The sequence below is a fragment of the Cladosporium halotolerans genome (genome assembly GCF_011745625.1).
Source record: "Cladosporium halotolerans strain TM138-S3 chromosome Unknown Sca17, whole genome shotgun sequence".
NCBI classification, from domain to species: Eukaryota; Fungi; Ascomycota; class Dothideomycetes; order Cladosporiales; family Cladosporiaceae; genus Cladosporium; species Cladosporium halotolerans.
The window spans coordinates 129595-156238 of NW_027191468.1; the positions used below are offsets into that span (position 1 = coordinate 129595).

A 26644-nucleotide genomic window follows, 5' to 3' on the forward strand; every position below is an offset into this window, starting at 1 on the left:
CACCTTTGTTAAGCCCGAAGATTGGTATATGAAGAAACACAACACCTTTGAACGCCTTAATGAAATTCCAGGGTATCAGTGCGCAGAATCCCTCTTTGCAGATGGTCAAAGCAATGGGTATATCAGCGTGCTCTAAAGTGAGAATGCCCTTACATCATCCCGTCTGGAGCAAGATTTTGGAACGCAGGGATGTCCTGACTCAAGAAAAAGTTCCAGTCGAAGTCAGTGTTGTTGAGGTAGTCCATGTTCCAGTCCTCGCCACTGCTAGTCGTCAATGGTCCCTGATCCCACATGAGCTGCTGTTGTTCGTCCACCATGGGCATGATAGGCTGTTGAAGCGATTGCTGCTGCTGTGGTTGCGGCTGCTGCTGAGATTGCTGCATCTGGTTCATCAAGGGCTGCTGCTGTTGTCCTTGTCCTTGATGCATTGGCTGAGACGGATTGTTTTGCGACTTTGGCAGCAAAGGCTGTAGACCATCGGGTTGCGCGTCGCCGTCTGCAGAATCGCGTTTCAAGCTCTTTTCCAAAACGTCGGAGTCCTCGTCTTTCTTCTTCTTGGATAACCGGACCAAGAAGCGTGCCGTCTTCAGTGCTTCTTTCATGGCAACCGTGTCGAAACGCTTCACGACCATCTCCAAGGTCCGCATGGCCGTCCCGATGTGAGAAAGAGACTCCTTAGTGTCGATTGCAAGAAAGACGCATATGCATTGGAAAGGCACATTAGCAACATGCCACCAGGGCATACCCTTGTTTGCTTGATTTCGTGCCGCCTGCAACCCTGCGAGTCCGATGGCAGTAATCCGGTTGATAGTCTCGGAAGGTAAATTGGGGTTTCCAAGACGCAGACGGCGGTAGGCACAGAGGCCCAAGTTGGCGCGCGAAAGCTCCATACAATCGTGAGGTGCGTCGTACTGCTCAAGTTGGCGAAGAAAATCTTCCCATTGCGTGGGCTTGTCTGCATTTTCTGGATCAAGGCAGCAGGAGATGCTGTAAAGCTCGATGTATTCTCGGGTGAAGTCGCCATCACGATGCACTGGAAGCTTGCACGTGATACCTCTTAGGGCCACTCGATTTCGTCCGTACTCGAAGGAAATCCACGTGTTGAGTAGTCGTGCTATCCAGAATGTGCGCCGTCTGACTTCGGCGTCGTTCATGTGATCGTTGGTGGGTGGGTACATCACGGAGCTGGTGGATTCTTGCTGCAGACCACAAGACTCAATGAGGTGCATGGTGACGCTAGATGCCATCCAGCATGCGTGCGGGTGTCCAGTAGAGCGGAGATAGATCGTCCGAAGAATCCATGATTGTACGTCGTAGATGGTCGGTGGTTGCATCGTGCTGGTACTCTCGAGTGAAAGCTTCGCTGAATCGACAAGTCCAGGTAAGACAGTGTCGATGCTGCCATCTCCGAATAATGTTCCAAGAGCGGCGACGCCTGCCATGAGATGGTCAGGGCATTGAACGGGCTTTTGCGAAGAGTATCGCAGCATTATCTGCTTCATGAGCCACTCCTTATCAAGGATGCCATAAAGCGGATGAGCATTGGTGAAATAGAATTTTGCCATTGCTATCATCTGATCCTGCGTGAGAAATCCAGTGATCGGGCTTGAAATAGGCGCGCTCGTAGATCCGGTGCCCAGATTCCACCCAAAGGTGAACAATTTCGGACCTGCACTCGCATCCAGCCTCATGCCGAGAAGCTTCGTGAATGCCATGCCAGAGTTGGCCTCCATAGACTGCATTTTCGACACGTCCTCCTGGGTAGTTTGCTCTTCGTGTGGCGGCGTAGCATTTCGAGTGGGACTGGCTTGAATGATTCCGTTCTCGACGGCGTCCTGCTCAACGAGCTTTGAGCGCTTGCGCGGGTGCTTTTCGAAGTAGCACTTGTACTCAAATTGAGTACACATGTTGCAGGGCATGTTCCCGTCGCATCTTCGCTTGCGCAGCCTACATGGCTCGCACGCTTGTTTGGCGCGCTGGCGTTTCTGCGAGGGTGGGCTGTGTTCGCCACTGCCGTTAGTTGAGCCTTCTGCCATTGTTGCAGTTGTTTTCCGATTGGCTATCGGCCCAAAAGCATAGCCATTCAGCCAGATGATGTACTGCGATGTGAGATGAAGGAAGACAGTCAAATTGCCAGGGATTGGTTGGACGAGACTCGCAGGCCGAGCGAGCCGAGTCAGCCTGCTGCAACGTCCGCCGCCGATTGCCATGCCGGAGTGTGGGGAGCAGCCAATGACATGCAACGCCAGCCATGTTTCACGACCGGGATGCACGAGCTTAGCCTTCGAGCTTTTCGTGTCAGAGTCAAGCCTCGACGAGCTGGATAAGGTACTTTTCGAATTGCAATCATCTTCCATTGATAGCCAAAAATCGCAAAGGGAGGCAAAGGTGGAGTTCCTGGAGAAAGGCATTCGATTTGTACCGAGGAACTCGAATTGTGATCGTCTTCATTGATCATATCCAGTACACCCTGTTAGCAAGATATATCGTGACAATCCAAGACGGTAGGTAGGACTTCACACAGGCCTTCGTTTCTTCGAAACGATTTACGTTAGCGAGGGAGTGTTCCACGGTAGAACGAATGGCGTCGACAGTAGTTCCAGAGACATTTGCAATCAAGCACATGAGCCTTTCGATCGCTACCCGTGAAATCCCCCTCACAATGACATGTAGATACAGCTGTTGTTTCACACGGGGCTCAAAATGCCTATATGCTTGCGATCTTGCTATTCGCAGAAGTCATCATTCGAAGTGCCGCAGCACTAAATTTCACGTGTCGGTCAGCTAGCTCGCCGTGAGCAACCCATATCGGCGTAGGAGTCATAAGACGATAGTTGTCAAAAAACGGAATCTGGCTCATGGTGGAGAGCAGTGTCTCAGAGAGCTGAGATGATAATGACCAGACGGTCTACAGCTGACCGGCTGAGGTGGTGACAAAAATGATAGAACGGCAGGCAACTTGTTTTCATGATGGCGTCGCGGACTCCCTAATGTACACTCAAACCCATGTACAGTCCGGCAGGAGCATGCTGCAGGCCAGGCCGTTATGTCATGCGTGCATCCTCGCCGAGACGCCAAAAGAGACCCACTAGATCACCCGAGATCTGTCCAGGTTTCAACGATTCAACAGCAAGCGCGCTTCGAGCTTTTTTACTCGACGTCGTTCTTGCTCTCGAAGTTCTCGCCCTCGACCAGCTCGGGTATCTCATCATCGTCGTCGTCCTTCTTCTCACCCTCAGCACCCTTCTGGAGGCTCTGGTAGCTCTCGGCGAGCTTGCGGAGCGAAGCGAGAGAGTCGGGGCCGAGCTGGTTAAGGATGCCCGGGACGAGCTCGGTGAGCTCCTTGTCCTCACCGTGGCCGTAGAGGGCGAAGGTGTTGGAGGGGACAGCGGCGTGGACTGAGAGGTGTTAGTGGGGTTCGAGGGCCGGTATTGTGCGGTAGGTTCGGCATACCCTTAGGGGCGGAGAAGTGGATGACGTTGCCGTCAGACTTGAACATGTTGACCTCCTCAATCTGAGTGATGGGCTGGACGTTCATCTTCTTGAGGGTGGCCTGGAGCTTCTGGTCGTCGGCGCCAGAGGACCTGTGCACCTTCTTCTGGACACGTCTGGGAGTACCCTTGCCGCTGTTCCTCGAGCATTAGCCTGTGTTCATATGCGCATTGCTGTTCCCGTTCCTGCTTCTGGCATTGCCATAGCGCTCCTTTCCTGCCAAGATCTAGTTCCAATCTCACATGCCCAAGTGTTCCTAGCTCTTCATTTACGTTTCTTCCACTTCCAAGCTCCCAACATTCGCCTCGGAGGTACCAGAAATTCGCTAATAGTCTCACTTACCCTGTGGCATTGTCAGCATTGCGCCTCGGCCGATTTCGCAGATTTTCGCAGCTCTGCAGGCGCAGTGTGGGAGCACTTACCAGTGCGGACGGCATTCTGCATGCGGGCCAGCTTCTCGGTGTCCATGTTGTCGGCGATGTGAAGATCTGCAACAATGAGTTGCAGCGACGGGATATGAGGTTGGAGTGGATGCGAGGGTGTCTGTAGTGGTCGTCTCGTTCGCTAGGGCGGCAACTTCATCGACACACTCAGAAGGCCCGCACGCCGGCTGCGACGCTGCTCGTCGAATGTGCGCGACCACCGAAGCGGCTAGCTCGGCTGCTCCCGTGGTGTGTGACGCTATGGCCACATCGCGAAGTCTTGGCTTTGGTAGAGGAGATCAACATGCGTGTTACCTTGTGGGTTGAAATCGATGGTTATCATTGCTATTGTTATAAGAAAAGGTAATTGATACGCATCGTGGTTCAAACTTCAAAGCCAGACTTTATCATTCCGCGATGCTGCCACCATCAAAATGAAGATGCCATCATGCTGGGATCAAGTAACCAGTCAAGGCCAGGGAAATCGAACTCCATCGCACCAATGCTTGCATCTACTTCGCCGTCATTGAAAGAGACCAGTGGCGGCGCAGAGCTGTTGCCATGCTCGTCTTCGCCGGCCCATATTGAACGCAGCGTCCTGATCGTCGAGGCTACATGCGTCCACCAGTGATCGTCGTGCTTCTCGGCATCAGAGAAGTGTTGTGTACTTGTCGCAGCTGGTATTTTTGAGATGAAACTGGCGAGACGATCAAGTGTCGGGTATAAGGCAATGATCTCAGCAACGTCAGCCTTCTTCCATCCTGGCTCATCAACAAGCGATATTGCAGACAGCAACCCTGCGGCATGTCGCATCTGCATGAGTGTGGCGATTGCGATGCCGTTCATTTCTGGGACTGGAATGCTGAAGAAAGCGTCGAACCATTGTCGTGCCGATCGGACGCAGGCGTACAAGAAACGTGTGCGCTGGAAGGCGGCTTGATGAGGCTTCGTAGGATCGCCACACAGTGCAAGTTCGCAGATGACCATTTCAGCGGCATGAAACTGGAGCTGGACCGTGGCTAGATCGTAATCAGTAGTATTCAATGCCGTGCTTGTCAGGGGACCAGCTTACCATCTTGCGAAGGTGTATGTGGCATCGCCGACTTGAACTGGTCAAGTTGGCTAAGCATCTCAAAGGCTATGAGACCCGGTGGGGGATAAAGACTTGGGTTGGATGTAAGATGGGCATCGCCACTCGCCAAACTCGCGCATCTATCAGCGACGAGCTGCATCTTCACTTGTGCAACAAGGAGTTCGTCAAGCGGGCTCTCAAGTTGCCTTTCGATCGTCGTCAAGCATTCCTGCATGTGGGCCGTCCAGCGCAATGAATCTGCTCGCTTCAGGGTAGACGAAAGCCTGCACAAAGTCAGCATTACTATGTCAGGCAAACAGTACAACACCCGGCCGAGATCATCAATCCACGAAGCCACAGCTCAGGCTTCTTGATCACATCTCCACATCTAATGAAAAGGCAACTCACACGAAGCTCAATAACCAAGTCCCGAGAACTGCTCGTCGCTCTTCCATGGTATGCGCTGGTCGAGGAGGAGGCCTCAGATGAGGCGGAGGAATGCAAGCAAGTTGTGCAGGTTCGCTGGCCACCGGCTTGTTCAGGCCCAGGTCGAACACTTGCGCGACCGCAAGCTGCGTGAAAAGGGTGATCGTTGATTTCATCATTCTTGGATGCTTGCCTTGAAAGTGCGCCCTTGCAATGGAGTCAGCCTGAGATCAGCGGCATCCTTTTCAACGACTCCAGCCTCCTGTTTAGTTTTGTCCATGGGTTTGTATTGGTAGCTATGTGAGACCGAGTCACAGGCGAGGCAAGTGCTTGCTTACAAGGCTTGCGTGGAGAACTTGGCTTCGCTTAGCTGGCTTACCATTCGATGTAGCAGAGGAGCCCAAGAAGTAAGTCAATCGAGAATCCATTCTTCGCAGTAGTTTCGATAGATAGCGTCTCCTGAACACAGGAGAGCCGCCCACGCTGTTTCGACGTCTGCTTCGACGTCACAGCCATAACGCATTGCCACAACAATGGTCTTTGGCTTCGCAACTCTTGTGCAGTCGCCGGGAAGCTCAAGAAAGGAAAGAATTTCCAGTTGCATTGCTTGAACCTTGCAAGGCTTTCCTCGGCCTCGTCGGGGTGGATATCATTGCACTGGAAAGACCCACGTCAATCAATGCATCCGAGTGCGGAAGTATATTGACAGCAAGACCAACCAATTTTGAGGGAGAGGAGGCTCTACAATCACTCGCGGATGGCCCTGCATCTTGCTCGGGGGCCTTAAGATAGGCAACTAATTGATCGAGCTTTCGCTCGACTCGGGTGATGTCTTCCGATTTATTCTTTTCAACTCGAGATGGACGAACACCCTCTGACCTGAGTCGCCTCTTGCTTGTGGAGGGTTGGCAGGGTTTGTCCAAACGATTGCAGCTGCAAGATCAGCGTTCGTCATTTCCACCTCGTCATTGTTGTGATCATCCAACGGCGCGGGCGGAATTCATGGGGTCGGGACGGGATTGGGCGATGACTTACCGTTCGCAGCAGCCTGGACGGCCTTGCACCCTCATAGGAACGCATTTGATCTTTGCAAGAGCACAAGCTTGACATGCAAGGCCATATGGGGCCGACGACTCCTGCATCTCATCGTCTGTTTCCAGCCTCCGGGCTGGAGTTTTCGCGAATGCGACCGTCAGGAGACGCCGTTAAAGCGTGATCGGACGAAGTTCAAACAATAGGCGCCGAGATGTCGGATCGGCGTTGCGAATCCCGCCCCGGGGCGCAATTGCTCGGGCCACTCCGATTGGAATGCCCACACCCACGACTCCCCCTTGTTCTCCTGCCACCGTGCGATTCGTCGAACGATGCGTGCATACCGATGCATCTACCACATTCATGTCCGCTGAGTCACCACTCTTCAATCCTTCAACACTTGATATCTCCGAACACGCCCGTATTCAATCAACATCAACGCGGTGGGCTCAACTGACGGACGGGATTCACAATCTCGCCCCGATGCCTCCGAACAATCATCCTGCGAACATGCATGTGAGGCCTTCGCACAGCTTGCAGAGATGGGTGCTACACCAACGACGGAACCGAGTCGGAGTCAACGATTAACTCCGCTTCGGATGTAAACATGAGCCATGCTTGTTCCTGCCCTGCTGTTCATATAGTTCGTGCTTTGCGCGTCTGAGACATCCCTTGTTGACTAGCACGCGACCGTTTCTAAAGTCGACTCCTGTTAATTGTTTCGACGACACAGCCGCAATGGCCTCCTCGCATCCCTCTGCCCCGCCTGATGAGAATGCCATCCAACCTGCGGACAACGTGAACTCTTGCACGACCACCAGCAAGGTCGCCGAATCCGAAGTCCAGCCCACAATGTCCGACGTTATGGAGGAGAAGAAACACGACGATGAAGATCGTTGGATCTCGGGGATGCAACTATGGCTTCTGATGATGCCGCTTTGCTTCACGTTCTTCCTCGTTCTCTTAGATATCTCAATCATCGCGACTGTGAGTATACTAGGGTGTCTCTCGAGGACGACTCAATACTGACCTGCCCCGCAGGCTATCCCTCAGATTACCAACGATTTCCGATCTCTACCTGACGTGGGCTGGTACGGCGCCTCATATCAACTCGCAAGCGCTGCGCTCCAACCTCTGACCGGCAAGTTCTACGTCAACTTCAAGAACAAATGGACCTACATCACCTTCTTCGGCCTCTTCGAATTGGGGTCCCTGATTTGTGGCGTCGCATCTTCGTCGGAAATGCTCATTGTTGGACGCGCCATTCAGGGCATGGGAACCGCGGGCCTGCAAAACGGTGCTTTCACCATCATCGCTGCCGCGGTTCCGCTTTCACAGCGGCCGGCGTTGGTCGGGCTATGTCAAGGTGTCGCACAACTGGGCGGAGTCATTGGACCTTTGGTCGGAGGTGCTTTGACACAGTACACAACGTGAGTTGCCCGCGCTTATAATGAGATTCGCCTGTGTCCTTATTTGCTAACACGAGCCGCAGATGGCGCTGGTGCTTTTACATCAACCTGCCACCAGGTGCTGTCGTCGCCGCTATCCTTTTCATGACCGAGGTCCCCGACGGCGAGGTAGTCAAGCCTCCGGCTAGGGAAGTCGTCAAAGATCTCCACAACAAACTTGATCTTCTTGGATTTGTTCTTTTCGCTCCCAGCGTTATTATGCTGCTGATGGCTGTCCAATGGGGCGGTAACGAGTGAGTCGTCTCGTACTACCTTGACGAAAACAGCTCTAACATAATCACCAGATACGCCTGGGACAGCTCCACGGTCATCGGCCTCTTCTGCGGCTTCGCCGGAAACTTCCTCGTCTGGGCAATCTGGAACTACCGCAAAGGCGACAAAGCCCTCATCCCCTTCTCCATGGTCGCCAACCTCACCGTCTGGACCTCCTTCCTCTTCCTCGGCTTCCTCATGGGCAGCATGTTCGTCGCCGTCTACTACCTCCCCATCTACTTCCAAGCCGTCGACGGCGTCACCCCCACCATGAGCGGCGTCTACATGCTCCCCAGCATCCTCACGCAACTCTTCTCCGCCGTCATCGCCGGCCGCCTCGTCGTCAAAGTCGGCCGCTACCTGCCCTTCGCCCTCGGCAGCGCCGTGCTCATGTCCATCGGCTACGGCCTGTGCTCCACGCTCGGCACAGACTCCACCACGGGCGAGTGGGTCGGCTACCAGATCCTGTTCGGCATCGGGCGCGGCATGGGCTTCCAGATGCCCATCGTCGCCGTGCAGCACACGCTGCCCGCCGCGCAGGCCCCGCTCGCCATCTCCCTCATCATGTTCTCCGGCATGCTGTTCGGCGCGCTGCTGCTCAGCTTCGCGTCGACCATCTTCACGCAGTCGCTGCGCCAGCTGATCCCCGTGCACGGCAACGGCGTGAGCGCCGAGTCCGTCATCGCCGCGGGCGCGACGGGCTTCAGGAAGATCCTCTCGCCGAGCCAGCTGGGGCCGGTGCTGATTGCGTACGCGAAGAGTGTGGATCGGGTGTTTTACCTGATTACTGCTCTCACGGCCGTGTCGTTCTTCCTGACGTTCGGGCTCGGGTGGCAGGACATCAGAGAGAAAAAGATGCCTGAGAAGGAAGTTGATGGTGCTGAGAAGGCGTAGTCGGATGCCTTATGACGAAGCCGGCACGCGAAGTGAGTTGCTGGACAACTAGCGATGGCGGCAGGCTGGGTGAAATCAGAGGAACGGCAAGCGCGCTCTCACCTCTATGTACAGATAAGAAAGGTTTCGACGGCACCGACCGGACAGGTGCTCATCGGCGAATGAGCGTAATGTGGCACGAGCATACACTAGGGTCGGATTAGAGCGTTGCATTTCGTATGTTAAACAATTTTTCCAAACGCGATCGTCTCGGCATCACACAGCAGCAGCGCCTGCGGCTGACATGTTCGTGAATGCCTCCCAATTGTGCGCAAGCATCTCAGCGGCAGCGCCTCGTCGCTGACACGTCGAAGTGTATGATACTAGCATGCAAATTGCATCTGCACACGAAGAGGATTTGTCGGTGCGGTGAGAGAAGTAGTCTTCTGATCTCGATCCCGTGCAGTTGAGACGAAAACAAGACTGCAGATTGAAGCTTCCTTGCGAAACTGTGAATAGATGGCACCGTCCCTTCAGACACATCCTCGAGTTCATTTGCAGATCCACGCTGATGTTGCCAGGCCCTGCGAACGGCCCCCTCGCCTTCACGACAGCGCCGTTGCATTTTTCCCTGCAACCGACAAATTCCACCTCAACGACAAGACTCGGGCAGATTGACAGACTATCACCCCTCCCTAACCCTCAACCGACAAGGCATTCCCCCCCTCGGCTTCGTCGTCCCCCTCTGCACCTGCCACGCCTCCTCGCCAAACTGCGTCCTCCCCGCATCCCCCCTCGCCTCCCGCCTCCCATACCCGTCGCCCTCCAACTTCCCCAGCTCCGCATACGCCGGCTCGAACTCCCAGCCCCTCGCCGTCAGCGCGAGGATAACCCGCGCCTCGACCATCGCCAGCTCCTGCCCGATGCAATTGCGCGGGCCCTTGCTGAACGGCGCGAAAGCCGGGTTGCCCGCCTCGCAGTCCGGGTTCGTCGGCAGGAAGCGCTCCGGGGAGAACAGCGAGGGGTCGGACTTCCAGTTTGCGGGGCTGCGGTGCAGGCCGACGTCGACGGGCCAGAGCATGAGGTCTGCGGTGCGGATGGGGGCGCCGGTGGCGGGGTCGTGCAGGGCGAAGGAGGGGGAGCCGATGCGCACTGTGCTGGCGGGGGGTTGCAGGCGGAGGCACTCTTTGATGACGGCGGTGGTGTAGTCGAGTTTGCTGAGGAGGTGGGGGGTGGCTTTCAGTTGGGCGGGCGCGGTGGTGGGGTCGGGGCCGAAGACGGCGTCGTGCTCGGCGCGCAGGCGGGCGAGGGCGGAGGGGTGCTTGGAGAGGTAGTAGTAGGCGTAGGAGACTGTGCCGCTGGTGGTGTCGTGGCCGGCGAAGAGGAAGGTTTTGATGTTGGAGATGGCGGCGGTGCGGAAGGTTGGGTCGAGCGTGGTGACTTTGTCGGGTGGGGTGCCTTCTGTCGCGGCTTTTTCTTTGAGGTAGGATTCGAGGGCGAGGTCGATTACGTATTTTTGGCGCTTGCCGGTGTTTGCTTCGTCGCGGGAGCTGCGGGTTGAGAAGCGCTCGTCGAGGAGGCCGCCGATATAGCGGTCCATTGTCCATGTGTTCCAGGCTTGCACGATGTCTATGCGGAAGTCGATGAGCTCCATGGGATTGAATTGCGCGCCGATGCGTTGCCATTTGGTTTGTGAGAGGAAGGCGTCTACAAGTGCGTTCGGTTTCCGTTGCGAGTTGAGATCGTGGTCTAAGACGACCTTGCCGATGATGTCGACGGTGAGGTTCATCGTGGCGGACTCCATTCGGAAGAGCGAGTTGTCTTTGGCGCGCTCCATCATTAGGTTGGAGAAAATGACGGCGTGGTCCACGATGCTTGGAACGAGAGTCATGAGGTACGCAGCGCTAAAACCTGGGTTGAAGGCTGACCGCCATTTTTTCCATTCCGGTCCTTCAGACGAGACGAGGTTGCCCTTACCGCCAAAGTTGTGCATGAACTCGTGAATCACAGGGTGCTTGGGCATGGATTGCTTGACAGTGAACTCATTCATCATCTCAGGCGAGAAAGTCACGAGGAATGCCGGGCCAAAAGGCCAAGGGTCGCACACGAACCAATCACCCAGGTTGAAATGGTTTTTAATGAGAAGTGGGAAGGTTTGCGGAGCGGCACTTGCAGGTTGCTTCGATATGACCTCGCCCATTGAGATCAGAGAGCCGAACAGGTAGGAATGGGGCGGACCTGGGAGACCTCTGACGAGACCTCTACGGTAGTGCAGCTGCTGCCAGAATCGCAGCACGGCAGTGACAATGATGATGCCAGCAGCCCATGCCAGGCGAGGGCCTGTGAGGAGGTCGAAAGTGGGAGACATGTTCGCAACGGGATGTCTCCCAGCGGGGAGTATGAGAGGGGAGGGAGCGGGGGGAAGTTGATACTATGGACAAGGAAAGCGTGCTCGCCGGGATGGTGATATAGAATGATCTTTAGGACGGAAGTTGATCCATCCGGGGTGAGCTCCACACGCAAGGCTTGGTTAACCCATGGACGCTCGCGTAGAACATGAAGCAGTCCTGGACGCGGGGTTGTCTACCTTAGTGCAATGGATGCTGGTATAGATTGGAGCAGGCTATGGACGCCACCATGTTACATTGGCTATCCCAGGCGTGAGCGATTGCAGGCTCGTGATAGTGGGTCGTGTTGGTGGCTGAAGAGCAGAGCAAGAATGTCGTGAATTTGATTGATGACGTTGTGGACACCAGCCTGCGGCGGCGTTTGCTCTTGCTGCAGTTGCTGAAGAGGGCGGCAGACACGTGAACACCTGCCGATAATGCTGCTGCTTGCCCTGCCGAACAAGCACTGCGACATGCACCCCCAGCATCTGCCGGAATACGACAAACGAGGGCGGCTCAAGCGAGGCAGAGCAAACGACAGGCACCAAGGCATGTCAAAGTCGCTGCAGTCTCCCCCGGCGTAAGCGAGCAATGGACGCGTCTGGGCGGCGGGTTGCCGATCAGGCCCGCGGCGCCAATCAGCAGGCCCAGCGCCAGCCCTCCGCCATCGCCAGCCAGGCCGGCGCTCTGGGGCATGACGACGAGCTGCTGCTGCTGCGCTCCGCCGACGCCTGGCGCACCGTTGGCGACGACACGCCCAGGAACCGCAACTCTACCCACAACCACACCACAACAACATCCTCGCCGCTACCCCCTGCTGTCTTACAGCCGCCACCTCTCTCACCTCCACCCTCCACCGCGCCCGTTCACCCAACCCTAGCCCAACCCGAGCTTGACGCAGCAAGCTCCGATCCAGATTCCGACTTCGAGCTGGTCGATCCAGTCCCACCTTCATCCGTCGACGGGCCTGCTGAGGGCGCCTCCAGGAAATACGCATATATACCAACAGCGCTGCGAGGGCAATCGCGCAAGATCAGAAGACCATCACACCCGCTTTCAGACGACAGCGAGGACTGGAACGCCGCACGAGGCGCCCGCAACACCATGGAGCCTGCCAACAACTACGACGACCCGGAGTGGCAGCAGGCGGGGCCAAACGCTGATGCTCAGGATCTGTCGGGACCAGGCGAGCACGGCAAGCTTGAATGCACGGTCACCAAGCCGCAGAAGGAGGGCGAGGGCACACAGAACGTCTACACATCGTACCTTGTAACGACAGATGTATGTATGTTCCGACGCAATAATTACCACAGCCACTGACCTGCCAGACCGACTTCAAATCCTTCCAATCCTCCCACCAAACCGCCCGCCGCCGATTCACCGACTTCGTCTTCCTCTACAAGACCCTCGTCAAAGAATACCCCCAATGCGCCGTCCCACCCTTACCAGACAAGCACAACATGTCCTACGTCCGCGGCGACCGCTTCAGCCCCGACTTCACCGCCCGCCGCGCACACTCCCTCAGCCGCTTCCTCAAGCGCCTGACGCTCCACCCCGTCCTCCGTCGCTCGACGATCCTCACCCTCTTCCTCGAAAGCAACGACTGGAACGCGACAATGCGCAGCCGACCGACCCGCGGCCTCAGCAGCAGCGACGGCGCGTCCGGCGGCGTGCTCGAAACCTGGACCGACTCCTTCCTCAACGCTTTCACAAAACCCCACAAAGCCGACCGCCGCTTCACGGAAGTCGAGGAGCGCGCGAAGAAGCTCGACGACGACCTCGGCACCGTGTCCAAGACCGTCGCGCGCGTCGCCAAGCGCGAGTCGGACCTCGAAACCGACTACGCGGATCTGGCCCAGCAGTTCCAGAAGCTGTCCGCGCTCGAGCCCGGCGTCACCTCCGAGCTGACCAAGTTCGCCGCCAGCCTGCAGGACAGCAGCGAGGCCTGGAAGGCCCTGCGCGACCACACGGACCAGAGCTACCTGGGCTCGCTGAAGGACATGGAGGCCTACGGGCTCAGCGTCAAGTCGCTGCTCAAGACGCGCGAGCAGAAGCAGCTCGACTTCGAGGCCCTGACGGACTACCTTGCCAAAGCGGCCGCCGAGCGCGACGCCCTGGCCTCGCACGGCGGCAGCATGGGCGCTTCGGGCTTCCTGCGGCAGAAGATCGAGGACGTGCGCGGCGTCGACCACGAGCAGGCGCGGCGCGAGCGGCAGCGCAGGCTCGAGGTGCAGATCCAGCGGCTGCAGACGGAGGTCGAGGCGGCGAAGAAGACGAGCGAGGCGTTTGATGAAGAGGTCGTGAAGGAGGTGGGGGATTTCGAGAGGATCAAGGCGGTCGAGTTTAGGGATGCGCTGGAGGGGCTGGCGGATGCGAATGTCGAGTTCTTCCGCGGGAATGTGGAGGTTTGGGAGAGGTTTGTGAGGGAGATGGAGGGGTTGGAGAGGGAGAGGAAGGGCGCGGCGGGGGCGCAGGTTGCGGCTTAGTGGTGGGAGGGTGGCTGCGGAGTCGAGATGGAATAGAAGTGGATTAATTTGTAACGAACCATGAAGAATCGATACGCTTAGATAGAGGACCTGAACCGTCACAAAGCTGCCTTTTTTCTGAAAGTGTGTGAAGGCTCGCGGATGCGTTTCCCAATGAGTCTGTCTGTACACCTGCGATTATTTTGATGGCTTGGAGGGAGTCGATCACTTGGCCATCAATCCAAGCGAAACTTCCAGTCCTGTGATTCCGGCAATCCGTGCTCTTAAAGGTCGTTCCAAAAGACGACAATAAACATGTCTTTCCCACGACTATGCCATCTTGATAGTCCAAACTTCAACAATCCACCACACCTCTCGGCCCCAAGCCTCAAACAAACGAAATCCGGACCCGTTGTACTCCACATCGACATCCACATCGACATCCACCCCTCCAACATCACCCCTCCAACAACGCCACTCCCCAAAACAAAACTCCCGACGCCCGGTAAACCGATCACCAACCCCTCCTGCCTTTCTATTCCACGCCAGCAAAAATGGCCACCCAAGAACCCCCCTCCACAAAAGAGCAACCCTGGCACGCCGCCTTCCCCGCGCCCCGCCTCACCGCGCCCCTCATGCCCGCCTCGCGCGCGCAAATGGTGCTGTCAATGAAAATCGCCTCGCTGCTCATCGTCGACGTGCGCCGCACCGACTACGACGGCGGCGCCATCCGCGGCAGCCTGAACGTCCCCGCGCAAGGGCTGTGGTGGAATCGCGGGATCCTGTGCGTAAACCCATCCTGTCCCACTTCGTTTCCTCTGGTGCTAATTGGGCCTTTTTTTTTTTCAAGGTATGAACTCGCGTACAAAGCGGACATGGAGTGGGTTGTTTTCACGTGCGCGAGCTCGTCCGAGGGCGGGCGGGCGCGGCGGTGCGCGGCGTGGTTTCTGGAGCATGTGCGGGAGGTTGCGGGCGATGAGGACATGCAGGTTATGGTGCTGGAGGGGGGTGTGAAGGGGTGGGTGAGGGGTGGGGAGAGGTTCACGGGGTTGATGGATGGGTTTCGGGAGGAGTATTGGAAGGAATTGTTTGAGGGGGAGGAGGAGAAGAAGAAGAAGGAAGGGGAGGGGGAGGGTGCGGCGGTGGTGGCGGCGGCGTGAGGGGTGAGGGGATCGGTGAGTTGGGGGGATGGTTGTTTTGGTAGTGACCAACGAGCGGCTGCTAGCTAGCCTACATTGAATCACTCCCTGCTGTGGAAAAAGAGGCGGTATATCGCCTTGGAAGATGAAAGCCAATCGATTAAAAGAAAAGAAAAAAGATACATCGATCCAACCAGTCACGCCCCGTACGCCATTCCGTTCCAGAGCGCTCAACTGCTGGTAATTACGCCCGCTCGCTGATACGGCTTGCTTTGACTGTACATTGGCCCTAGGTTTTCCCCTTTTCCGTTTGTGGAATTTCCCTTCACGTCCGCAGTCCGTCCGATCCAACCCTATTCGAGCGAGAATAATACAGAATGTTTAGACTAGGATTGCAGCCTTGGTTGAGCAAGTTCGTCCAGTTCCGGTCCAGAGGTAGTCGAATGGCGGAATAGACTGGACGGTGAGTGCATAAAAGTTACAAGCCACCGCTTCTCTGTGACCTCGGATGCTGAGGACGAGAGGAGCTGGAAACGCTGTTGAGAGACAACATGCTGGCTTCTTGATCAGCACCTGACCGATTGAGAGCGTCCACCAAACGGTTCAGGCACCGAAGTCATCCATACGGCGAGACCTCCGATTGCAAAACCAGGCAGCCCCAGGCTAAACATAAACCAAGCAATGAATACATCGAAAGAAAAAGGAGTTGTGCCCGCAGATGATTCGCAGACAGGGAGGCAACCAGGTCAGGAGACCTTAGTATTCCGGCTGATGTGCGACGGAATAGCCAGCGAAATCTGTGGCGCCTTCGGACGAGGGGTCCATGGGGTTACCGAGAGCGCCGTGATTGGAGCCGTCGAAAGCGACGCCTTCTTCCCCGGCAGCGCCGGGCTGACCTGGGCGTTGGTGTTCGCCTCTAGCGACGAGGTTCTTTAAAAGTCAGCGACTGAAGTCGGGCTTTGGTCCTAACTGTTTAGGCTCACCTCTCTGTACCTAGCGAGGTAGATCTTCAGCGCTTCGCCATAGTTTTCGAACCCGAGAGATGTCATGGCGAAGAGGATGTCCTCGCCGTTGACGGTCTTGCGTTTTTCTTGATGGCATTTTTCCGAGGCTGGTGGTACAAGTCAGCGCATTTGCTCAATATTGAAGTAGATCAGAAGATCCACTGGTAGGTCTCCGCCAAGTACATACCTTCACTGGTGATGAACGAGATGAATTCAGACACGCACTCTTGCATGCATTCCTTCGCCTCCTTGGCGATTTTGGCGTTTTCCGGCAGAGCCGACTTCATAATTCTCGCGACTGGAGCAAAATTTTGGATGTTAGCGTCCGTCTGCTGCAGGGATGCCGCCTTGGAGGCGTGCTTGGAGGCGCCCGAGGCGGAGCGGTGCTGTGGCGGCGAGGAGGAAGGCTGTGGAGAGGGAGAAGGCATTGCGATTCGCGCCTCGCATCGCCCGGTCGCGCGAGTCGGAGACTGCAGATGGCTGGCTTCAAACGAGGCTCTGATTCGACACAGACCGGGGAAGGACCAGATGCGCGCACTGCAGGCGTTATAAAGGCGGTGGCGAGAGCCCGAGCTGCGACATGGTCACGGCAGCGGGCCTTTGCAGGTGTCAAAGAGGACATTGGAAGCACAGAGACTTCCATGGAGGGGATTTGCCCAGGATGACGGGGTGAGAGAGCCAGTGATTTGCGAGCGGCACAAGCAAGGCACGCACCGGGTCATGTGACGGGGAGCGTCGAAAAGGGCGTAAATGGGGATGTGAGGCGTGCGATGGAAGGGAAACGGACGGGGAAGGTTACGCACCATTGGCAATGGGCAGCCATCGGTCTTGCTCCTTGACTTCAAAGTCGTAGCCCAAGTCGAGCTCGGGTCTGCTCATATCGCCAGCATCGCCCTCTTGCTGCTGAGGGACATCGTCGGCGGGGGACTGGTCCGGCTGTTCAACGTCGCCGTCGTCGCGGGGGCTTTGTGACATATTGTATCCGGCGGGTCGCAGGCTCGGGGCCTAGCGTCAGTAGCTGAGTTGGCAATTGATTCGCTGGCAGAACACGTCACTTCCAGAGTAGGCTGACCGTCTTTGCGGCCTGGCCCGAAGCAGATGGCCTGCCGCAGAGGGCGCTGGACGCGGTGCGACGTCGTTCCCGCGCAACGATGCAGGGCGAGACGACTGCCGACGCCAACACGCCGCCGTGAGCACGCCGACGGGGCAGCTGGACGCGGGCGGGCAAGGCGGTGAAACGAGGCGCGGCGAGGGCGGCGGTATGGCCGTCCGAGCGCAGCAGACGTCGCAGGCAGACTCCACTGCAACTGGAAGCAAAAGCACTGCGGCGATGCGCGCAGAGCACGATTGCGCCTCAGTGGCTGCGGCAGCGGTGAGCGGCGACAGGGATGCGGCACACCCACGCTGGAGAGCTAAGCTGGTCGTGCTAAAAGGCCGGACGAGTCAGTCGGGCGACGGCGGGTGAACTGCGCGCGGGCAGCAATGGGCGACGAGGCAGCTGGGCAAGGCCGCGAGAGACACAGGGCGGGCGATGCTATGCAGCGGGCGGCGCAGGTGCAGGTGCAGGTGGATGGCGGGCGGCGGATCGGGAGTCGCAAGGCCAGCGCCAAGCGGAGGTTGGGAGCGCGTCGTCGTGAAGAGGCGGGCGGGCCTCGCCAAGCGCGGCGCGGAGCAGACACCAGACGCAGGCGCACGACGGCGGCGAGCGAGCGGTATGCCTGCCCGACCAACAGCGACAACGCGCGCACTTTCACGTACCTTGGGGATGCGGCGAGGCGCCTCGTCGAGGTGCAGCTTCGACGCCACAGCAACGACGACGACAACAGCGCGGCGATGCGGCGATGGGGCGCGTCAATGGTCCGATGCGGGCAATGGGCGCGCGCCTGGAGCGGGTGCGGAGAGGTGTGCGGACGGAGTGCGTGCAGCAGTAGCGGCGAAGGTCTAGTTCATCAGACGACAGCGATATACGGCTCGCTAGCGAATTGATGTTGCGGACGAATGACCGCGACGACGCGCCTGATGAACGACGCCGCGGCACCGCCCGATTTGCTCAGCAACGCCCGTCTCCACCGCCGTCGCTCTCACTGGCCCGAGGTCCTCGCTCTGCCATTGGTGATCTCGCACCTCACCATCACCTCGTCACTTCAATCTCCCGAAACTGGCCAACCGGGCACGGCTTCCAGTCCTCCCGTTGGCCGGGTTCGCTCGACGGCGCCAACGCGAGCGGTATCCATATCCGTCTCTGCGTCTCGGCCCTCCGCCGCAGCGTGTCATCCTGCAGCAGCCGGAAGAAGCCAGCTCCAAGCATGCCAGCCCGAAGTCCAACACGAGACGACCCCCGGTCACTCGAAAAGCAACTCACGAACATGACAAATGGTACAGTATGACTCCCGCCGCAAGCTCGCCCCAAAAGCCCAGCCAATGCGCTGGCATCCTCATCGCGACATCTCTCCACGCACACGTGGTGTCTCAGCCCTGCTTCCGTCGAAAGCTTCACCACCAGTTCCACGCTCGAAAGACATGAAGTCCAGCTCGTCCACTCCCTTCGCCTCCGTACCTGACATCGTGCCCTTCGCCTCGGGACTCCAATCACCACGTCACCCGCAGCCTTCGGCCTCGTGTATTGGGCCGCCGGCCAGCGAGCTACTGCGCGTCCAGCGCATACCTGCGTCAGTTCGGGCCTTCGCGCTAGCTCGTGGGGCCAGCCCGGTGGGGGAAGGCTGTGGTTCGCTTCGGGGTGGTGTCGCGTGGTGAGTGTTTGAGGTTGAGGGGCGAGCCGGTTCGTCATCCGGGTTTCTTGTGCGAGCGTGGTGTCTGTGTCATTTGCCGCGCTGCAGGGGCGTCTGGTCATGTGACTTTTGCCTGGGCAGTGGGATGACGTGGGGGGTTTGGAGGGATGGGTTGTTGCAACGGTGCATTTCCCTTTACAGGGCACTGGAGAGAAATAGACGTCATTTCCTCGGTGCCTGACTGACTACGTAGAGTGCTATGTTCACAGTCAACCTGGTCACAGGTCGATTACGCCACAAAGGCTTTGATCTGCTCGTTGGTCTCATCAACGTCCATGATGTCCAGCACATCTTCTTTGGTTTTGGCCTGATCTGCCATGCAAGACTTAGTCCTGCAATTGTTGGATTGACCAGTCCAGCAGATGCTATGCATCCCGCGCTCTCTCGATCTTTCTCATCCACCATAAACATCCAATCCCCCAACCCCTTACTGCTGCACGACCTGAATCTTATTCTTCTTCTGTAATCACAACAATCGTTAGCCGTTGCCCCCCTCCACAAGAAAAGAAAAAAAAAAAAAATTCCCGAACTCACCTTCCACTTTTCCATATCGTCCTGCTTCGTCTTGTACTGCTTCGCCAGCTCCTCGAGCACCTTGTTCATGTTCTCCGCGTTCGACTGCAGCTGCGGCAGCACGTCGCCCACCGTCCGCTCGACCAGCACGCCGTTGACCATGCGGAAGCACTTGCGCGAGGCCGGCAGCGGAGTCAGCGTTTCGAGCACGAGCCTGTGGGTGGAGAAGGGGTTGGTTAGTGCGGGATGCGGTTTGGGTTTGCCTTGCTTTTGCTCAAAGGCTTTTTGGTTTTTCTGGGGTGGATGGGTTGAGGGTGGGATGCGGTCGGGGTGGCGTGGGGAGTGGTATCCCTGCTGTTAGGCTGGTGGGTGATATGGAGGGGCTGAGGGTTGGAAGGTTTGTTTTGCGTGGCCAGGTTGAGCTTGCAAATAGATGGCGACGCTTTTCTGGCGGTGACTCGAAATTAAAGCGTGTTTGTCGTGGCATGATCTCCTGCTGAGGACTTTGGGTGGCGGTGACGGACCGCCTTTTGGCATAGGCCGGGATCCTGTGTTGCGAAGTGGGGGGTACACTTTCGGAAAAAAAGAATAGAATCCTATTCGAAGGGAAGAAGCTGACACATACTTGTGCTCGTCGACTTCTTGCTCGACATTGCCGATCTGCGAGGCGATGTTCTGGAGTGTGTCTTTGAAGTTGGAATACTGCATTTGCAGCTCTGAGGCGAAACGTCAGCATTTGTCTAATAAGATGGAAGTGGATGCATATTTTACCCTGCTGCTTCTTCGCAGAAACCTGTTGTTGCGCCATGTTGGTCGCTACGCTTGTCCCAAAATGTTTCAATCGAGTAAGTCCCGTGATCGCACAGTGCTTCGCCAGGTCCAGCAGTCCCACCACTTGTTTCCGTGCTCTGTGAATTGGAACTTCAAAGCCCGGTGGTCGGCGGACCCTGCAGACGCCGGGCGACGCCACGTGATGATCGTCCGTCTGGACTTCTTGCTTCAATAATTAATTCCCCATTCGCTCGTTACCTTGCAACAGCCTGACCTACCTGCGCCTACCTCTGCCATAGCTGTCGCCCATCATGCATCCTCACTTGCACACAAAAGACAACGTCGGTGCGTCTCAAGCCTCACTGCGGCTTTCATTCCCTCCCAGTCCATGACGCTAACGACTTCCCACTCCAGGCTGCGAAGAAATCATGACGGCGCTGGACGAATGCCACGCGCGCGGTTTCATGTGGAAAGCGATGGGCATGTGCACGAACCTCAAGCACGATGTCAACATGTGCTTGCGCGCGGCGAGGCTGGAGAGGACGGCGAAGAACCGCGAGCTGGCGAAACAGAAGAAGGAGAGGGTGAATGCGCGCTGGGCGGAGATTGATGAGAACAGCTGAATGGAGCTGGAGTCGAGGATGTGAAAGGATCAAGATATGGATTGGACGGAATGCTGCTTCAAAGAACGCAGTAAGAACGCTCGGCGCATGCGATGCGCCGCAAGGGAGCCTGCCACGGACGGAGCTTGAACATGCCGCCGCTGGGAGTATGGCAGCATTGTGCGAGTGTGGTTGGACTCCCGCCCATGAACTATGGCAAGACTTGTGCGGGGGTCTCTGCTCCGAGATGGAGGTACATCTCGACGCGCTGGATGCGCGCAGCTCACTTCAGGAATTCCGCCCTTGGGGATGTGCGCCACATAAGCAGACTTTACGACGTGGATTCGACAGGCTCCTGATACGTCTTCTTGTACAAGACCACCCCGTCTTGAACCAACGGGAAAGACCTGGGCAGAGAGAGTGGTGGGGATCGCACTTAGGTAGTGACGCAGATCATGAATCGCATCTCAACTCAATTCCCCCAGATCAGATACCCAGTTGGGAGTATGGAGCGGATTGTAGCAGCTACAGCACCCTCTTCCCACCGAGAGAGCGACCTTGCCTGTTCGCTTGCGAATGGCTCAGCGCACTTGCCTGACGCGCGATGATTGACGCGAGTGCAGCGCCTGTGTTGTGATGTGGTGCATCAATCCTGTTTGTCGATGAGAGTGGCTTGAAGAGCCTCTTTCACTGGTCACCAAAGAAGCGAAGAAATGCGGCTACGTTACTCTCTGAATCCTTACGATTATAGCCTTCGCGGCCAGCCTTCAAAGATTAAGGCGAGATTCAAGTACTGGGTTGGCGTCTTGAGAATGCTTCGGAGGAAAGCTGAGCTGGGCCCAAAGTTGCATTGAATTGCCCTTTGCTGATGCAGCAGTCTTCAATCTGTGTTGTGTTGACAATGGGAGGGACTACAGAGACGAGGATGCTTACGATGCATGCGAAGACCGGGCTTTGTTGGTATTGACGTTTACTTACATGCGTATCTCGAGGAACCTAGAGGACATTGAATGGCAGGAGCACAGGAACGGTAGTGATATGGTGCATCCGAAGCCTGATTTTTGTCTGCATTCGTGGTAGCTCACTAGCCTTGACTACCAATGAACCACCCTTGAGTTTCCACTCAATACTGTCCAACGCTCACAATTGCGTGAGCACGTATCTCTCGTGCTTCTGTTCGATATAGCACTGTGGTCCTGTCTTCTTCCAACTTCGTCAGAACTGGCAGTGAAAACCTCTCCCTCAAAGACTCTTGGCCAAGCTCATGCTTGAGGTATCCTTCTCTGAGGCACATTATCTGTGCCTGGAGGTCCTTTGAGACAACTTAGTCAAGGCTGTCCTGGACCGCGCCTGTGTGCCTCTTGCTAAACACGCTCGTGCAAGACGGGCAGGCTTCCACCTCGCAAGCTCATGTGGGTGTGAATTGCTTCGTAAAAGAAGCTGTGCGTAACATGTTGCCCTCGTCAAAAGAGCAGCCAGATTCGCTCACGCAATCTTCCTTCCGACGTTGCCAACGCCCTTGCCAACAACGCTGACCATGACCTCGCCCTCCTCGTCACCATCCTTCAAACCCCATCCAGCCATGCCAAACGTGCGCAGATCCCTCGCCAGCTGCACAATATTCTCCGAAGCCAGCACATCTCTGCCAATAGAGATCCTGCCCACGTCCTCGCTGCCCATAGCCATGAGCGTCAGCACTGTCGAAGCCGCAACCTCACTAACGCATCCTCCCTGCTCAATAGCCTCTAGCAGCTGGAACGCACACTTTCGGCCCAGCTCCTCCGGTGTTACGCCTCCTTGCGGCGGACTCGCCGTGTCGGCCGAATACATGACATAGCTGTTCGTCTCCGCGACCAAGCTCAGTCCAAAACCCAACCCCGTCTTGACCTTCGCATTCGGGTTTCCCTTCTCCGGCGCCGGCACAAGTGGTGCGCCGCTCATGTCGGAGAAAATGTACGTGTCCGGCACGAATTCGTTCAGCACGCCTCTCGCCGCCTCGATGATCCTCGCATTGTTCGCGCCTGCCACGCCCGTCGCATAGGCCACACCGCGGATCTTCTTCACGCTGCCCGCACTCATCAGGTGCACCGTCTTCGGCAACCGCACCTGCTGCCCGAACACCAGCTGGACCTCTCCGCCTCCTCCCTTCCCTCCACGGCCGGGGTTCGAGCGCTTGAGCACCCGCACCTCAATCTCGCGCTCAATCCCAAAGCTCTTAAAAACCGGCAGCACAGCCGTGCGGACCGTATCGACGCTGACATCGCCGTGCTCCGTCGCACTCGTGATAACGCCGGGTCCCTTAAACAGCACATTCACCTGCGCCTTCGCAAACGGCGCGAGCAGACACAGCGGGATCAGAAAGTAGCTCAGGCCCCTCGTGTTGTCCGCCGGCAGCTCGTGCGTGACGACACCGCCCGCGGCGCCGTAGCCCGCCGCGGAGCCCGCGATCAGGCCGGGCTTGTAGGCGACGGTGGTGCCGGTGTAGGAGAACTCGATCTGCGAGCCGTTGGTGATGGCGTCGAGGAGGCGGAGCAGCGATACCTCGTGCGGGGCGAGGCCGGGGGCGGTGTGAGAGGAGGCGCGGATCTGCGAGATGCGGACGGTGCGGCCGGTGAGGGTTGCGAGGACGAGGCGTTGCGCGAGGTGCTTCGAGCCTGTGAATTTGAGGGCTGGAGGGCCGGTTGGGGCGGCCATGGTTGTGTGTATGCTGACGGTTGGCGGGGAGGTGTCGTAGCCAGAGGAATTATGTCTTATTCCAGTAATTGTGCCGTAGAAGTATTATTAGTGAGGTCCTCGGCCCGCAAGAACGCAGCGCATCGGAAATGGTGGAAGTAGTGGTCTTCGGGGATCTTCAAGAAAGTCGCAAACTTCACGCTGTACCCCAGAAAAATCTCAAAAGCTTCCCGCGCTGCGAGACACCGAGCCGAGGAAGGCACGTGAAAGGCCGTCAACAAACCAGCGAATAAGCTTATATTTACTGCAAGTGTTCACTTCCGCACACTGCAGCTTGCTGAACAACACGAACAGCAAGGGACACGCCATCACGTCCGCACACTGCAAATCTCAAGACGCGCTTGCCACGCCGTCCAAGAGAACAGACTCGCATCTCCAGTGGAAGATTCGTGCCTACTATATGAAGTCGACGAGCACTCTCGTCATCGTCGCACGCAACTGCCACTTGCTTGCAGAGAAAACTCTTACCAGGACACTGAGTTCAGTGAGCGCTCACGCCGGCATCACCAAGCAATTGCCACTTGCTTGCAAGGATTACCATCGCAGGACATCGATGAAGTTGATGAACGTTCTCATCATCGTCGGATACAACTTCACCTTGCTCGGGAAGGCAACAAAATATGACTGCCCTCGGCGGCATCGCAAGCAACTGCCACTTGCTCGCGAAGATCACAACTCCAGAACACTGATGAAGTCCATGACCGCTGTTGTCATCGTCTCCCGCAACTGCCACTTGCTCGCGAAGACAATGACATAAGGTCACCGAGACCGCTGAAAGTCTTTTCGGCGTCGCAAGCAACTGCCTCTTGCTCACGACAGCTGCAATCTCAGGACACCTGTGAACATTAGATCGACGATAGACCTGGTCAGCGTCGCATGCAACCACCGCTTGCTCGCGACAGTCGCAATATCCGAACGTGACTGGATGATGAAGTCTTGGTTATCACCGCATGCAACTGCCACTTGCTCAGCGACGATGACCAAGACCTTTCTTCATCATTCGACCAGGACATCTACGAACCTTTGGTCGACGAACATACTCGCTGGGATCGCATGCAACTCCCACATGGTAGCGTATCGCGGGCATGCTCCCGATTGCGTCTTAGGTAGTGACAGCCAACGGCCAACAACCCAAAGACTCCCTCGGCTCACAACTCCATCACCGGACCGATTGGTGAAGCAAAGGGTTTGTCATTCTGAGCTAGCTTTTCTGGCCGGAAGAAAGGAAATTTTTTCAATGCAGGATCTTCTGCCTGCCTTCGCCATCCGCAACTGTCGGGTATCTCGAGAAGACGCTTCTGAAACTCAGCTCGCTCCGAGTGTCCTTCCGTGGGAGCAGCCAGACTCTCCGCAAATCATGAATTAAAAGCAACGCACACGCAATCATTTGTATCCCTCGGTCTTGATGGCTGTCTAGCTGCCCTCGCGGGCAACCAGACATCTCCCTTGCGAGGGATGTTGGCGACTTGTAGAGGAAAGCCAGTGTAACCGGTCGAGTTGACGGTCGGGTTGGGTTGATGAGGGTAGGAGCTCTGTCGCTCTTTACCAGCCACCGCCGCCCTGCTGGCCCTGGTAGCCGCCCTGCTGGCCGTAGCCGCCCTGGCCTGGAATGTGTCAGCTGGCTGTCCCGTGCAGGCGTTGGTCGAACGAGAAGATCGTATGATGCTCACCCTGGTAGCCTCCAGTAGTAGTGCCACGCCAATCGTTGGAGCCGCCATAGCCTGTAAGTGGAGTTTAGTATCCGTGTCGCGGAGATCAAGATGATGAGGACCATCTTACCGCCGCCCTGCTGGTAACCACCGCCACCGTTGTAGCCGCCCTGGGACTCATAGCCGCCCTGGCCATAGCCGCCGCCGTAACCACCGCGGCCGCGACCAGAGAATCCGCCTTGGACAGTATCAGTGCCTGTTGTTCGCTCAAGTAAATTTTTGAACATACCACGAGAGCCGCCGAAGCCGCCACCACCGCCGGTGCGCTCGGATGCCTTGTCGACGCGAATGGTGCGACCGTCGAACCTAGTAGATGAGCAAGTCAGCAGTGAAGTAAGGCGACGGTGACTGAGCGCACTCACTCGACATTGTTCATGCTCTGGATCGCGGCATCGGCCTCGGAGTCCTGAGCAAAGCGGACAAAGCCAAAACCACGGCTACGACCGGTGTCGCGGTCCTTCACGACGATCTGTACTTGTCAGCGATGCAGGTGCAATGGCGAGTGAGGGATACGCACAGCCTCCTGGACCTGGCCGAACTCCTCGAACTTGGAGCGCAGGGTCTGATCGTCGGTGTGCCAGGCGAGGCCGCTGGTGTGGTGCGTTAGCTTGCAATGAATCGTTTCGGCCGCGCCGTGTGATGGCGAGGAATCGCACCCGATAAAAAGCTTGGACATGTTTGCGAAACTTGCGGTCCCTGTAAGGACAGTAAAGAATGCGTAGGTAAGTGTGTGAACGGTGGCGATCTGCGCACGCGCTCGCACGGGTTGTCTTGGTATATGGGGTTGAGAGGTGTCGCGGGAAGAGGAGGGTGTTGGTGTCGAGGACCAAAGGTGGGTGTGTGTGGTGACGTTTGGTCAGCTTGGGAACGCGGCGGGCGATAGATTACTTCCAGCGGCGCGAGATCACATGCGCCGGCACGCTATCGCGCAACGAGGCCAGGCGGCAGTGGTCGCACGCACGTGGAAGCTCCGCTTTGGCCTGCGACAGACAGAAGGCACGATGCGGCAAACGGTGGCTCAACGGCGGCCTCCCAGCATGTGCTGCGTGGACGGCACAGTACAGGCAGGCGCAAGGCGCAGTGAATGCGAACGACGGAGGGGGCAGGCGAACGGTGCGTGCTCTGGCTGGAATGATGAGACTCTGAGACTCGGAGACTCTTGACTTTCTCACTCTCTGACTTCGACGCGCACCGCGGACTGGACTGGACAGAGCCGAGGACGAAGCTTTCTGGGGACGATGTGAGGAGATCTAGACGGCGGCGCGATGGAGGGGCAGGCAAATGTTAATTACTAGGTAGCTCACCCAGCTCCCGATTGCCCACCCTGCCGCCCTTCACTGCCCGCTGCCCCTCACTTACCTTGCCTTACTCACCGGGCAGGCTGGCACATGCTTTCGCGCGCGATGCGCTGAACCCTACCGCAGAGCGCATGCAGGTGCGGACGAGGCGTCCATGGCAGTTGTCCAGCGCGCCGCTAAGCACGCCTGCCGTCGC

The 26644-nt window shown here is 57.2% G+C and overlaps 13 protein-coding genes across 13 annotated transcripts; 5 read left to right on the plus strand and 8 right to left on the minus strand.

Annotated features, from left to right (window-relative positions):
• Positions 1–149: 149 nt before the first annotated feature.
• Positions 150–2036, minus strand: WHR41_04976 (uncharacterized protein; the record flags this gene model as incomplete). Its single annotated transcript, XM_069373582.1, has 1 exon — positions 150–2036. One exon carries the CDS (start codon positions 2034–2036, stop codon positions 150–152), a length of 1887 nt encoding a protein of 628 aa, XP_069229020.1.
• Positions 2037–2644: 608 nt separating this feature from the next.
• Positions 2645–4075, minus strand: EGD1 (Nascent polypeptide-associated complex subunit beta). The gene is made up of 3 exons (XM_069373583.1): positions 3915–4075; positions 3454–3626; positions 2645–3398 (listed from the first exon to the last, which is right to left on the minus strand). Exons 2-3 carry the CDS (start codon positions 3536–3538, stop codon positions 3151–3153), a joined length of 333 nt encoding a protein of 110 aa, XP_069229021.1. The 5' UTR covers positions 3539–3626; positions 3915–4075; the 3' UTR covers positions 2645–3150.
• Positions 4076–4281: 206 nt separating this feature from the next.
• WHR41_04978 (uncharacterized protein) lies at positions 4282–6607 on the minus strand. The gene is made up of 6 exons (XM_069373584.1): positions 6448–6607; positions 6132–6345; positions 5792–6069; positions 5395–5619; positions 4987–5270; positions 4282–4933 (listed from the first exon to the last, which is right to left on the minus strand). The coding sequence occupies exons 1-6, from the start codon at positions 6552–6554 to the stop codon at positions 4344–4346; spliced, it is 1698 nt and encodes a 565-aa protein (XP_069229018.1). The 5' UTR covers positions 6555–6607; the 3' UTR covers positions 4282–4343.
• A 194-nt stretch (positions 6608–6801) lies between these two features.
• On the plus strand, positions 6802–9303 carry WHR41_04979 (uncharacterized protein). Its single transcript, XM_069373585.1, has 4 exons — positions 6802–7431; positions 7486–7874; positions 7937–8146; positions 8198–9303. The coding sequence occupies exons 1-4, from the start codon at positions 7183–7185 to the stop codon at positions 9057–9059; spliced, it is 1710 nt and encodes a 569-aa protein (XP_069229019.1). The 5' UTR covers positions 6802–7182; the 3' UTR covers positions 9060–9303.
• Positions 9304–9723: 420 nt separating this feature from the next.
• On the minus strand, positions 9724–11406 carry WHR41_04980 (uncharacterized protein; the record flags this gene model as incomplete). The annotated part of the gene is made up of 1 exon (XM_069373586.1): positions 9724–11406. The coding sequence occupies one exon, from the start codon at positions 11404–11406 to the stop codon at positions 9724–9726; it is 1683 nt and encodes a 560-aa protein (XP_069228899.1).
• A 705-nt stretch (positions 11407–12111) lies between these two features.
• WHR41_04981 (uncharacterized protein) lies at positions 12112–13911 on the plus strand (the record flags this gene model as incomplete). Its single annotated transcript, XM_069373587.1, has 2 exons — positions 12112–12706; positions 12754–13911. Exons 1-2 carry the CDS (start codon positions 12530–12532, stop codon positions 13909–13911), a joined length of 1335 nt encoding a protein of 444 aa, XP_069228898.1. The 5' UTR covers positions 12112–12529.
• A 533-nt stretch (positions 13912–14444) lies between these two features.
• On the plus strand, positions 14445–15050 carry WHR41_04982 (uncharacterized protein; the record flags this gene model as incomplete). Its single annotated transcript, XM_069373588.1, has 2 exons — positions 14445–14674; positions 14741–15050. 2 exons carry the CDS (start codon positions 14445–14447, stop codon positions 15048–15050), a joined length of 540 nt encoding a protein of 179 aa, XP_069228897.1.
• Positions 15051–15070: 20 nt separating this feature from the next.
• Positions 15071–17252, minus strand: WHR41_04983 (uncharacterized protein). The gene is made up of 4 exons (XM_069373589.1): positions 16837–17252; positions 16221–16331; positions 16013–16140; positions 15071–15959 (listed from the first exon to the last, which is right to left on the minus strand). Exons 1-4 carry the CDS (start codon positions 17006–17008, stop codon positions 15786–15788), a joined length of 585 nt encoding a protein of 194 aa, XP_069228896.1. The 5' UTR covers positions 17009–17252; the 3' UTR covers positions 15071–15785.
• A 1682-nt stretch (positions 17253–18934) lies between these two features.
• On the minus strand, positions 18935–20322 carry WHR41_04984 (uncharacterized protein). The gene is made up of 4 exons (XM_069373590.1): positions 20107–20322; positions 19961–20051; positions 19357–19549; positions 18935–19282 (listed from the first exon to the last, which is right to left on the minus strand). The coding sequence occupies exons 1-4, from the start codon at positions 20141–20143 to the stop codon at positions 19250–19252; spliced, it is 354 nt and encodes a 117-aa protein (XP_069228903.1). The 5' UTR covers positions 20144–20322; the 3' UTR covers positions 18935–19249.
• A 95-nt stretch (positions 20323–20417) lies between these two features.
• Positions 20418–20729, plus strand: WHR41_04985 (uncharacterized protein; the record flags this gene model as incomplete). Its single annotated transcript, XM_069373591.1, has 2 exons — positions 20418–20451; positions 20521–20729. The coding sequence occupies 2 exons, from the start codon at positions 20418–20420 to the stop codon at positions 20727–20729; spliced, it is 243 nt and encodes an 80-aa protein (XP_069228902.1).
• Positions 20730–22193: 1464 nt separating this feature from the next.
• On the minus strand, positions 22194–23402 carry WHR41_04986 (uncharacterized protein; the record flags this gene model as incomplete). The annotated part of the gene is made up of 1 exon (XM_069373592.1): positions 22194–23402. One exon carries the CDS (start codon positions 23400–23402, stop codon positions 22194–22196), a length of 1209 nt encoding a protein of 402 aa, XP_069228901.1.
• A 439-nt stretch (positions 23403–23841) lies between these two features.
• Positions 23842–24198, plus strand: WHR41_04987 (uncharacterized protein; the record flags this gene model as incomplete). The annotated part of the gene is made up of 1 exon (XM_069373593.1): positions 23842–24198. The coding sequence occupies one exon, from the start codon at positions 23842–23844 to the stop codon at positions 24196–24198; it is 357 nt and encodes a 118-aa protein (XP_069228900.1).
• Positions 24199–24612: 414 nt separating this feature from the next.
• WHR41_04988 (uncharacterized protein) lies at positions 24613–26411 on the minus strand. Its single transcript, XM_069373594.1, has 7 exons — positions 25807–26411; positions 25668–25740; positions 25513–25619; positions 25380–25456; positions 25221–25328; positions 25112–25162; positions 24613–25045 (listed from the first exon to the last, which is right to left on the minus strand). Exons 1-7 carry the CDS (start codon positions 25824–25826, stop codon positions 24984–24986), a joined length of 498 nt encoding a protein of 165 aa, XP_069228905.1. The 5' UTR covers positions 25827–26411; the 3' UTR covers positions 24613–24983.
• Between the last annotated feature and the right edge of the window lie 233 nt (positions 26412–26644).

Excerpts from the sequence above, each read along its gene's own strand:
- WHR41_04988 (XM_069373594.1), bottom strand. The coding sequence starts at position 25,826 with ATGTCCAAGCTTTTTATCGG. Across the intron at positions 25,741-25,806 it reads ATGTCCAAGCTTTTTATCGG|CGGCCTCGCCTGGCACACCG; the intron begins GTGCGATTCCTC and ends GCACCACACCAG. Across the intron at positions 25,620-25,667 it reads TCGGCCAGGTCCAGGAGGCT|ATCGTCGTGAAGGACCGCGA; the intron begins GTGCGTATCCCT and ends TGACAAGTACAG.
- WHR41_04978 (XM_069373584.1), bottom strand. The coding sequence starts at position 6,554 with ATGCAGGAGTCGTCGGCCCCATATGGCCTTGCATGTCAAGCTTGTGCT. Across the intron at positions 6,346-6,447 it reads CGTCCAGGCTGCTGCGAACG|CTGCAATCGTTTGGACAAAC; the intron begins GTAAGTCATCGC and ends CTGATCTTGCAG. Across the intron at positions 5,271-5,394 it reads ACTTGGTTATTGAGCTTCGT|GCTTTCGTCTACCCTGAAGC; the intron begins GTGAGTTGCCTT and ends GACTTTGTGCAG.
- WHR41_04979 (XM_069373585.1), top strand. The coding sequence starts at position 7,183 with ATGGCCTCCTCGCATCCCTCTGCCCCGCCTGATGAGAATGCCATCCAA. Across the intron at positions 7,432-7,485 it reads ATATCTCAATCATCGCGACT|GCTATCCCTCAGATTACCAA; the intron begins GTGAGTATACTA and ends CCTGCCCCGCAG. Across the intron at positions 7,875-7,936 it reads GCTTTGACACAGTACACAAC|ATGGCGCTGGTGCTTTTACA; the intron begins GTGAGTTGCCCG and ends CACGAGCCGCAG.
- WHR41_04984 (XM_069373590.1), bottom strand. The coding sequence starts at position 20,143 with ATGGCGCAACAACAGGTTTCTGCGAAGAAGCAGCAGG. Across the intron at positions 20,052-20,106 it reads TTCTGCGAAGAAGCAGCAGG|AGCTGCAAATGCAGTATTCC; the intron begins GTAAAATATGCA and ends GTTTCGCCTCAG. Across the intron at positions 19,283-19,356 it reads ACGATATGGAAAAGTGGAAG|AAGAAGAATAAGATTCAGGT; the intron begins GTGAGTTCGGGA and ends TTGTGATTACAG.
- EGD1 (XM_069373583.1), bottom strand. The coding sequence starts at position 3,538 with ATGAACGTCCAGCCCATCACTCAGATTGAGGAGGTCAACATGTTCAAG. Across the intron at positions 3,399-3,453 it reads CCACTTCTCCGCCCCTAAGG|TCCACGCCGCTGTCCCCTCC; the intron begins GTATGCCGAACC and ends AACACCTCTCAG.
- WHR41_04983 (XM_069373589.1), bottom strand. The coding sequence starts at position 17,008 with ATGTCACAAAGCCCCCGCGACGACGGCGACGTTGAACAGCCGGACCAG. Across the intron at positions 16,141-16,220 it reads CTCGTTCATCACCAGTGAAG|CCTCGGAAAAATGCCATCAA; the intron begins GTATGTACTTGG and ends TTGTACCACCAG. Across the intron at positions 15,960-16,012 it reads ACCTCGCTAGGTACAGAGAG|AACCTCGTCGCTAGAGGCGA; the intron begins GTGAGCCTAAAC and ends TGACTTTTAAAG.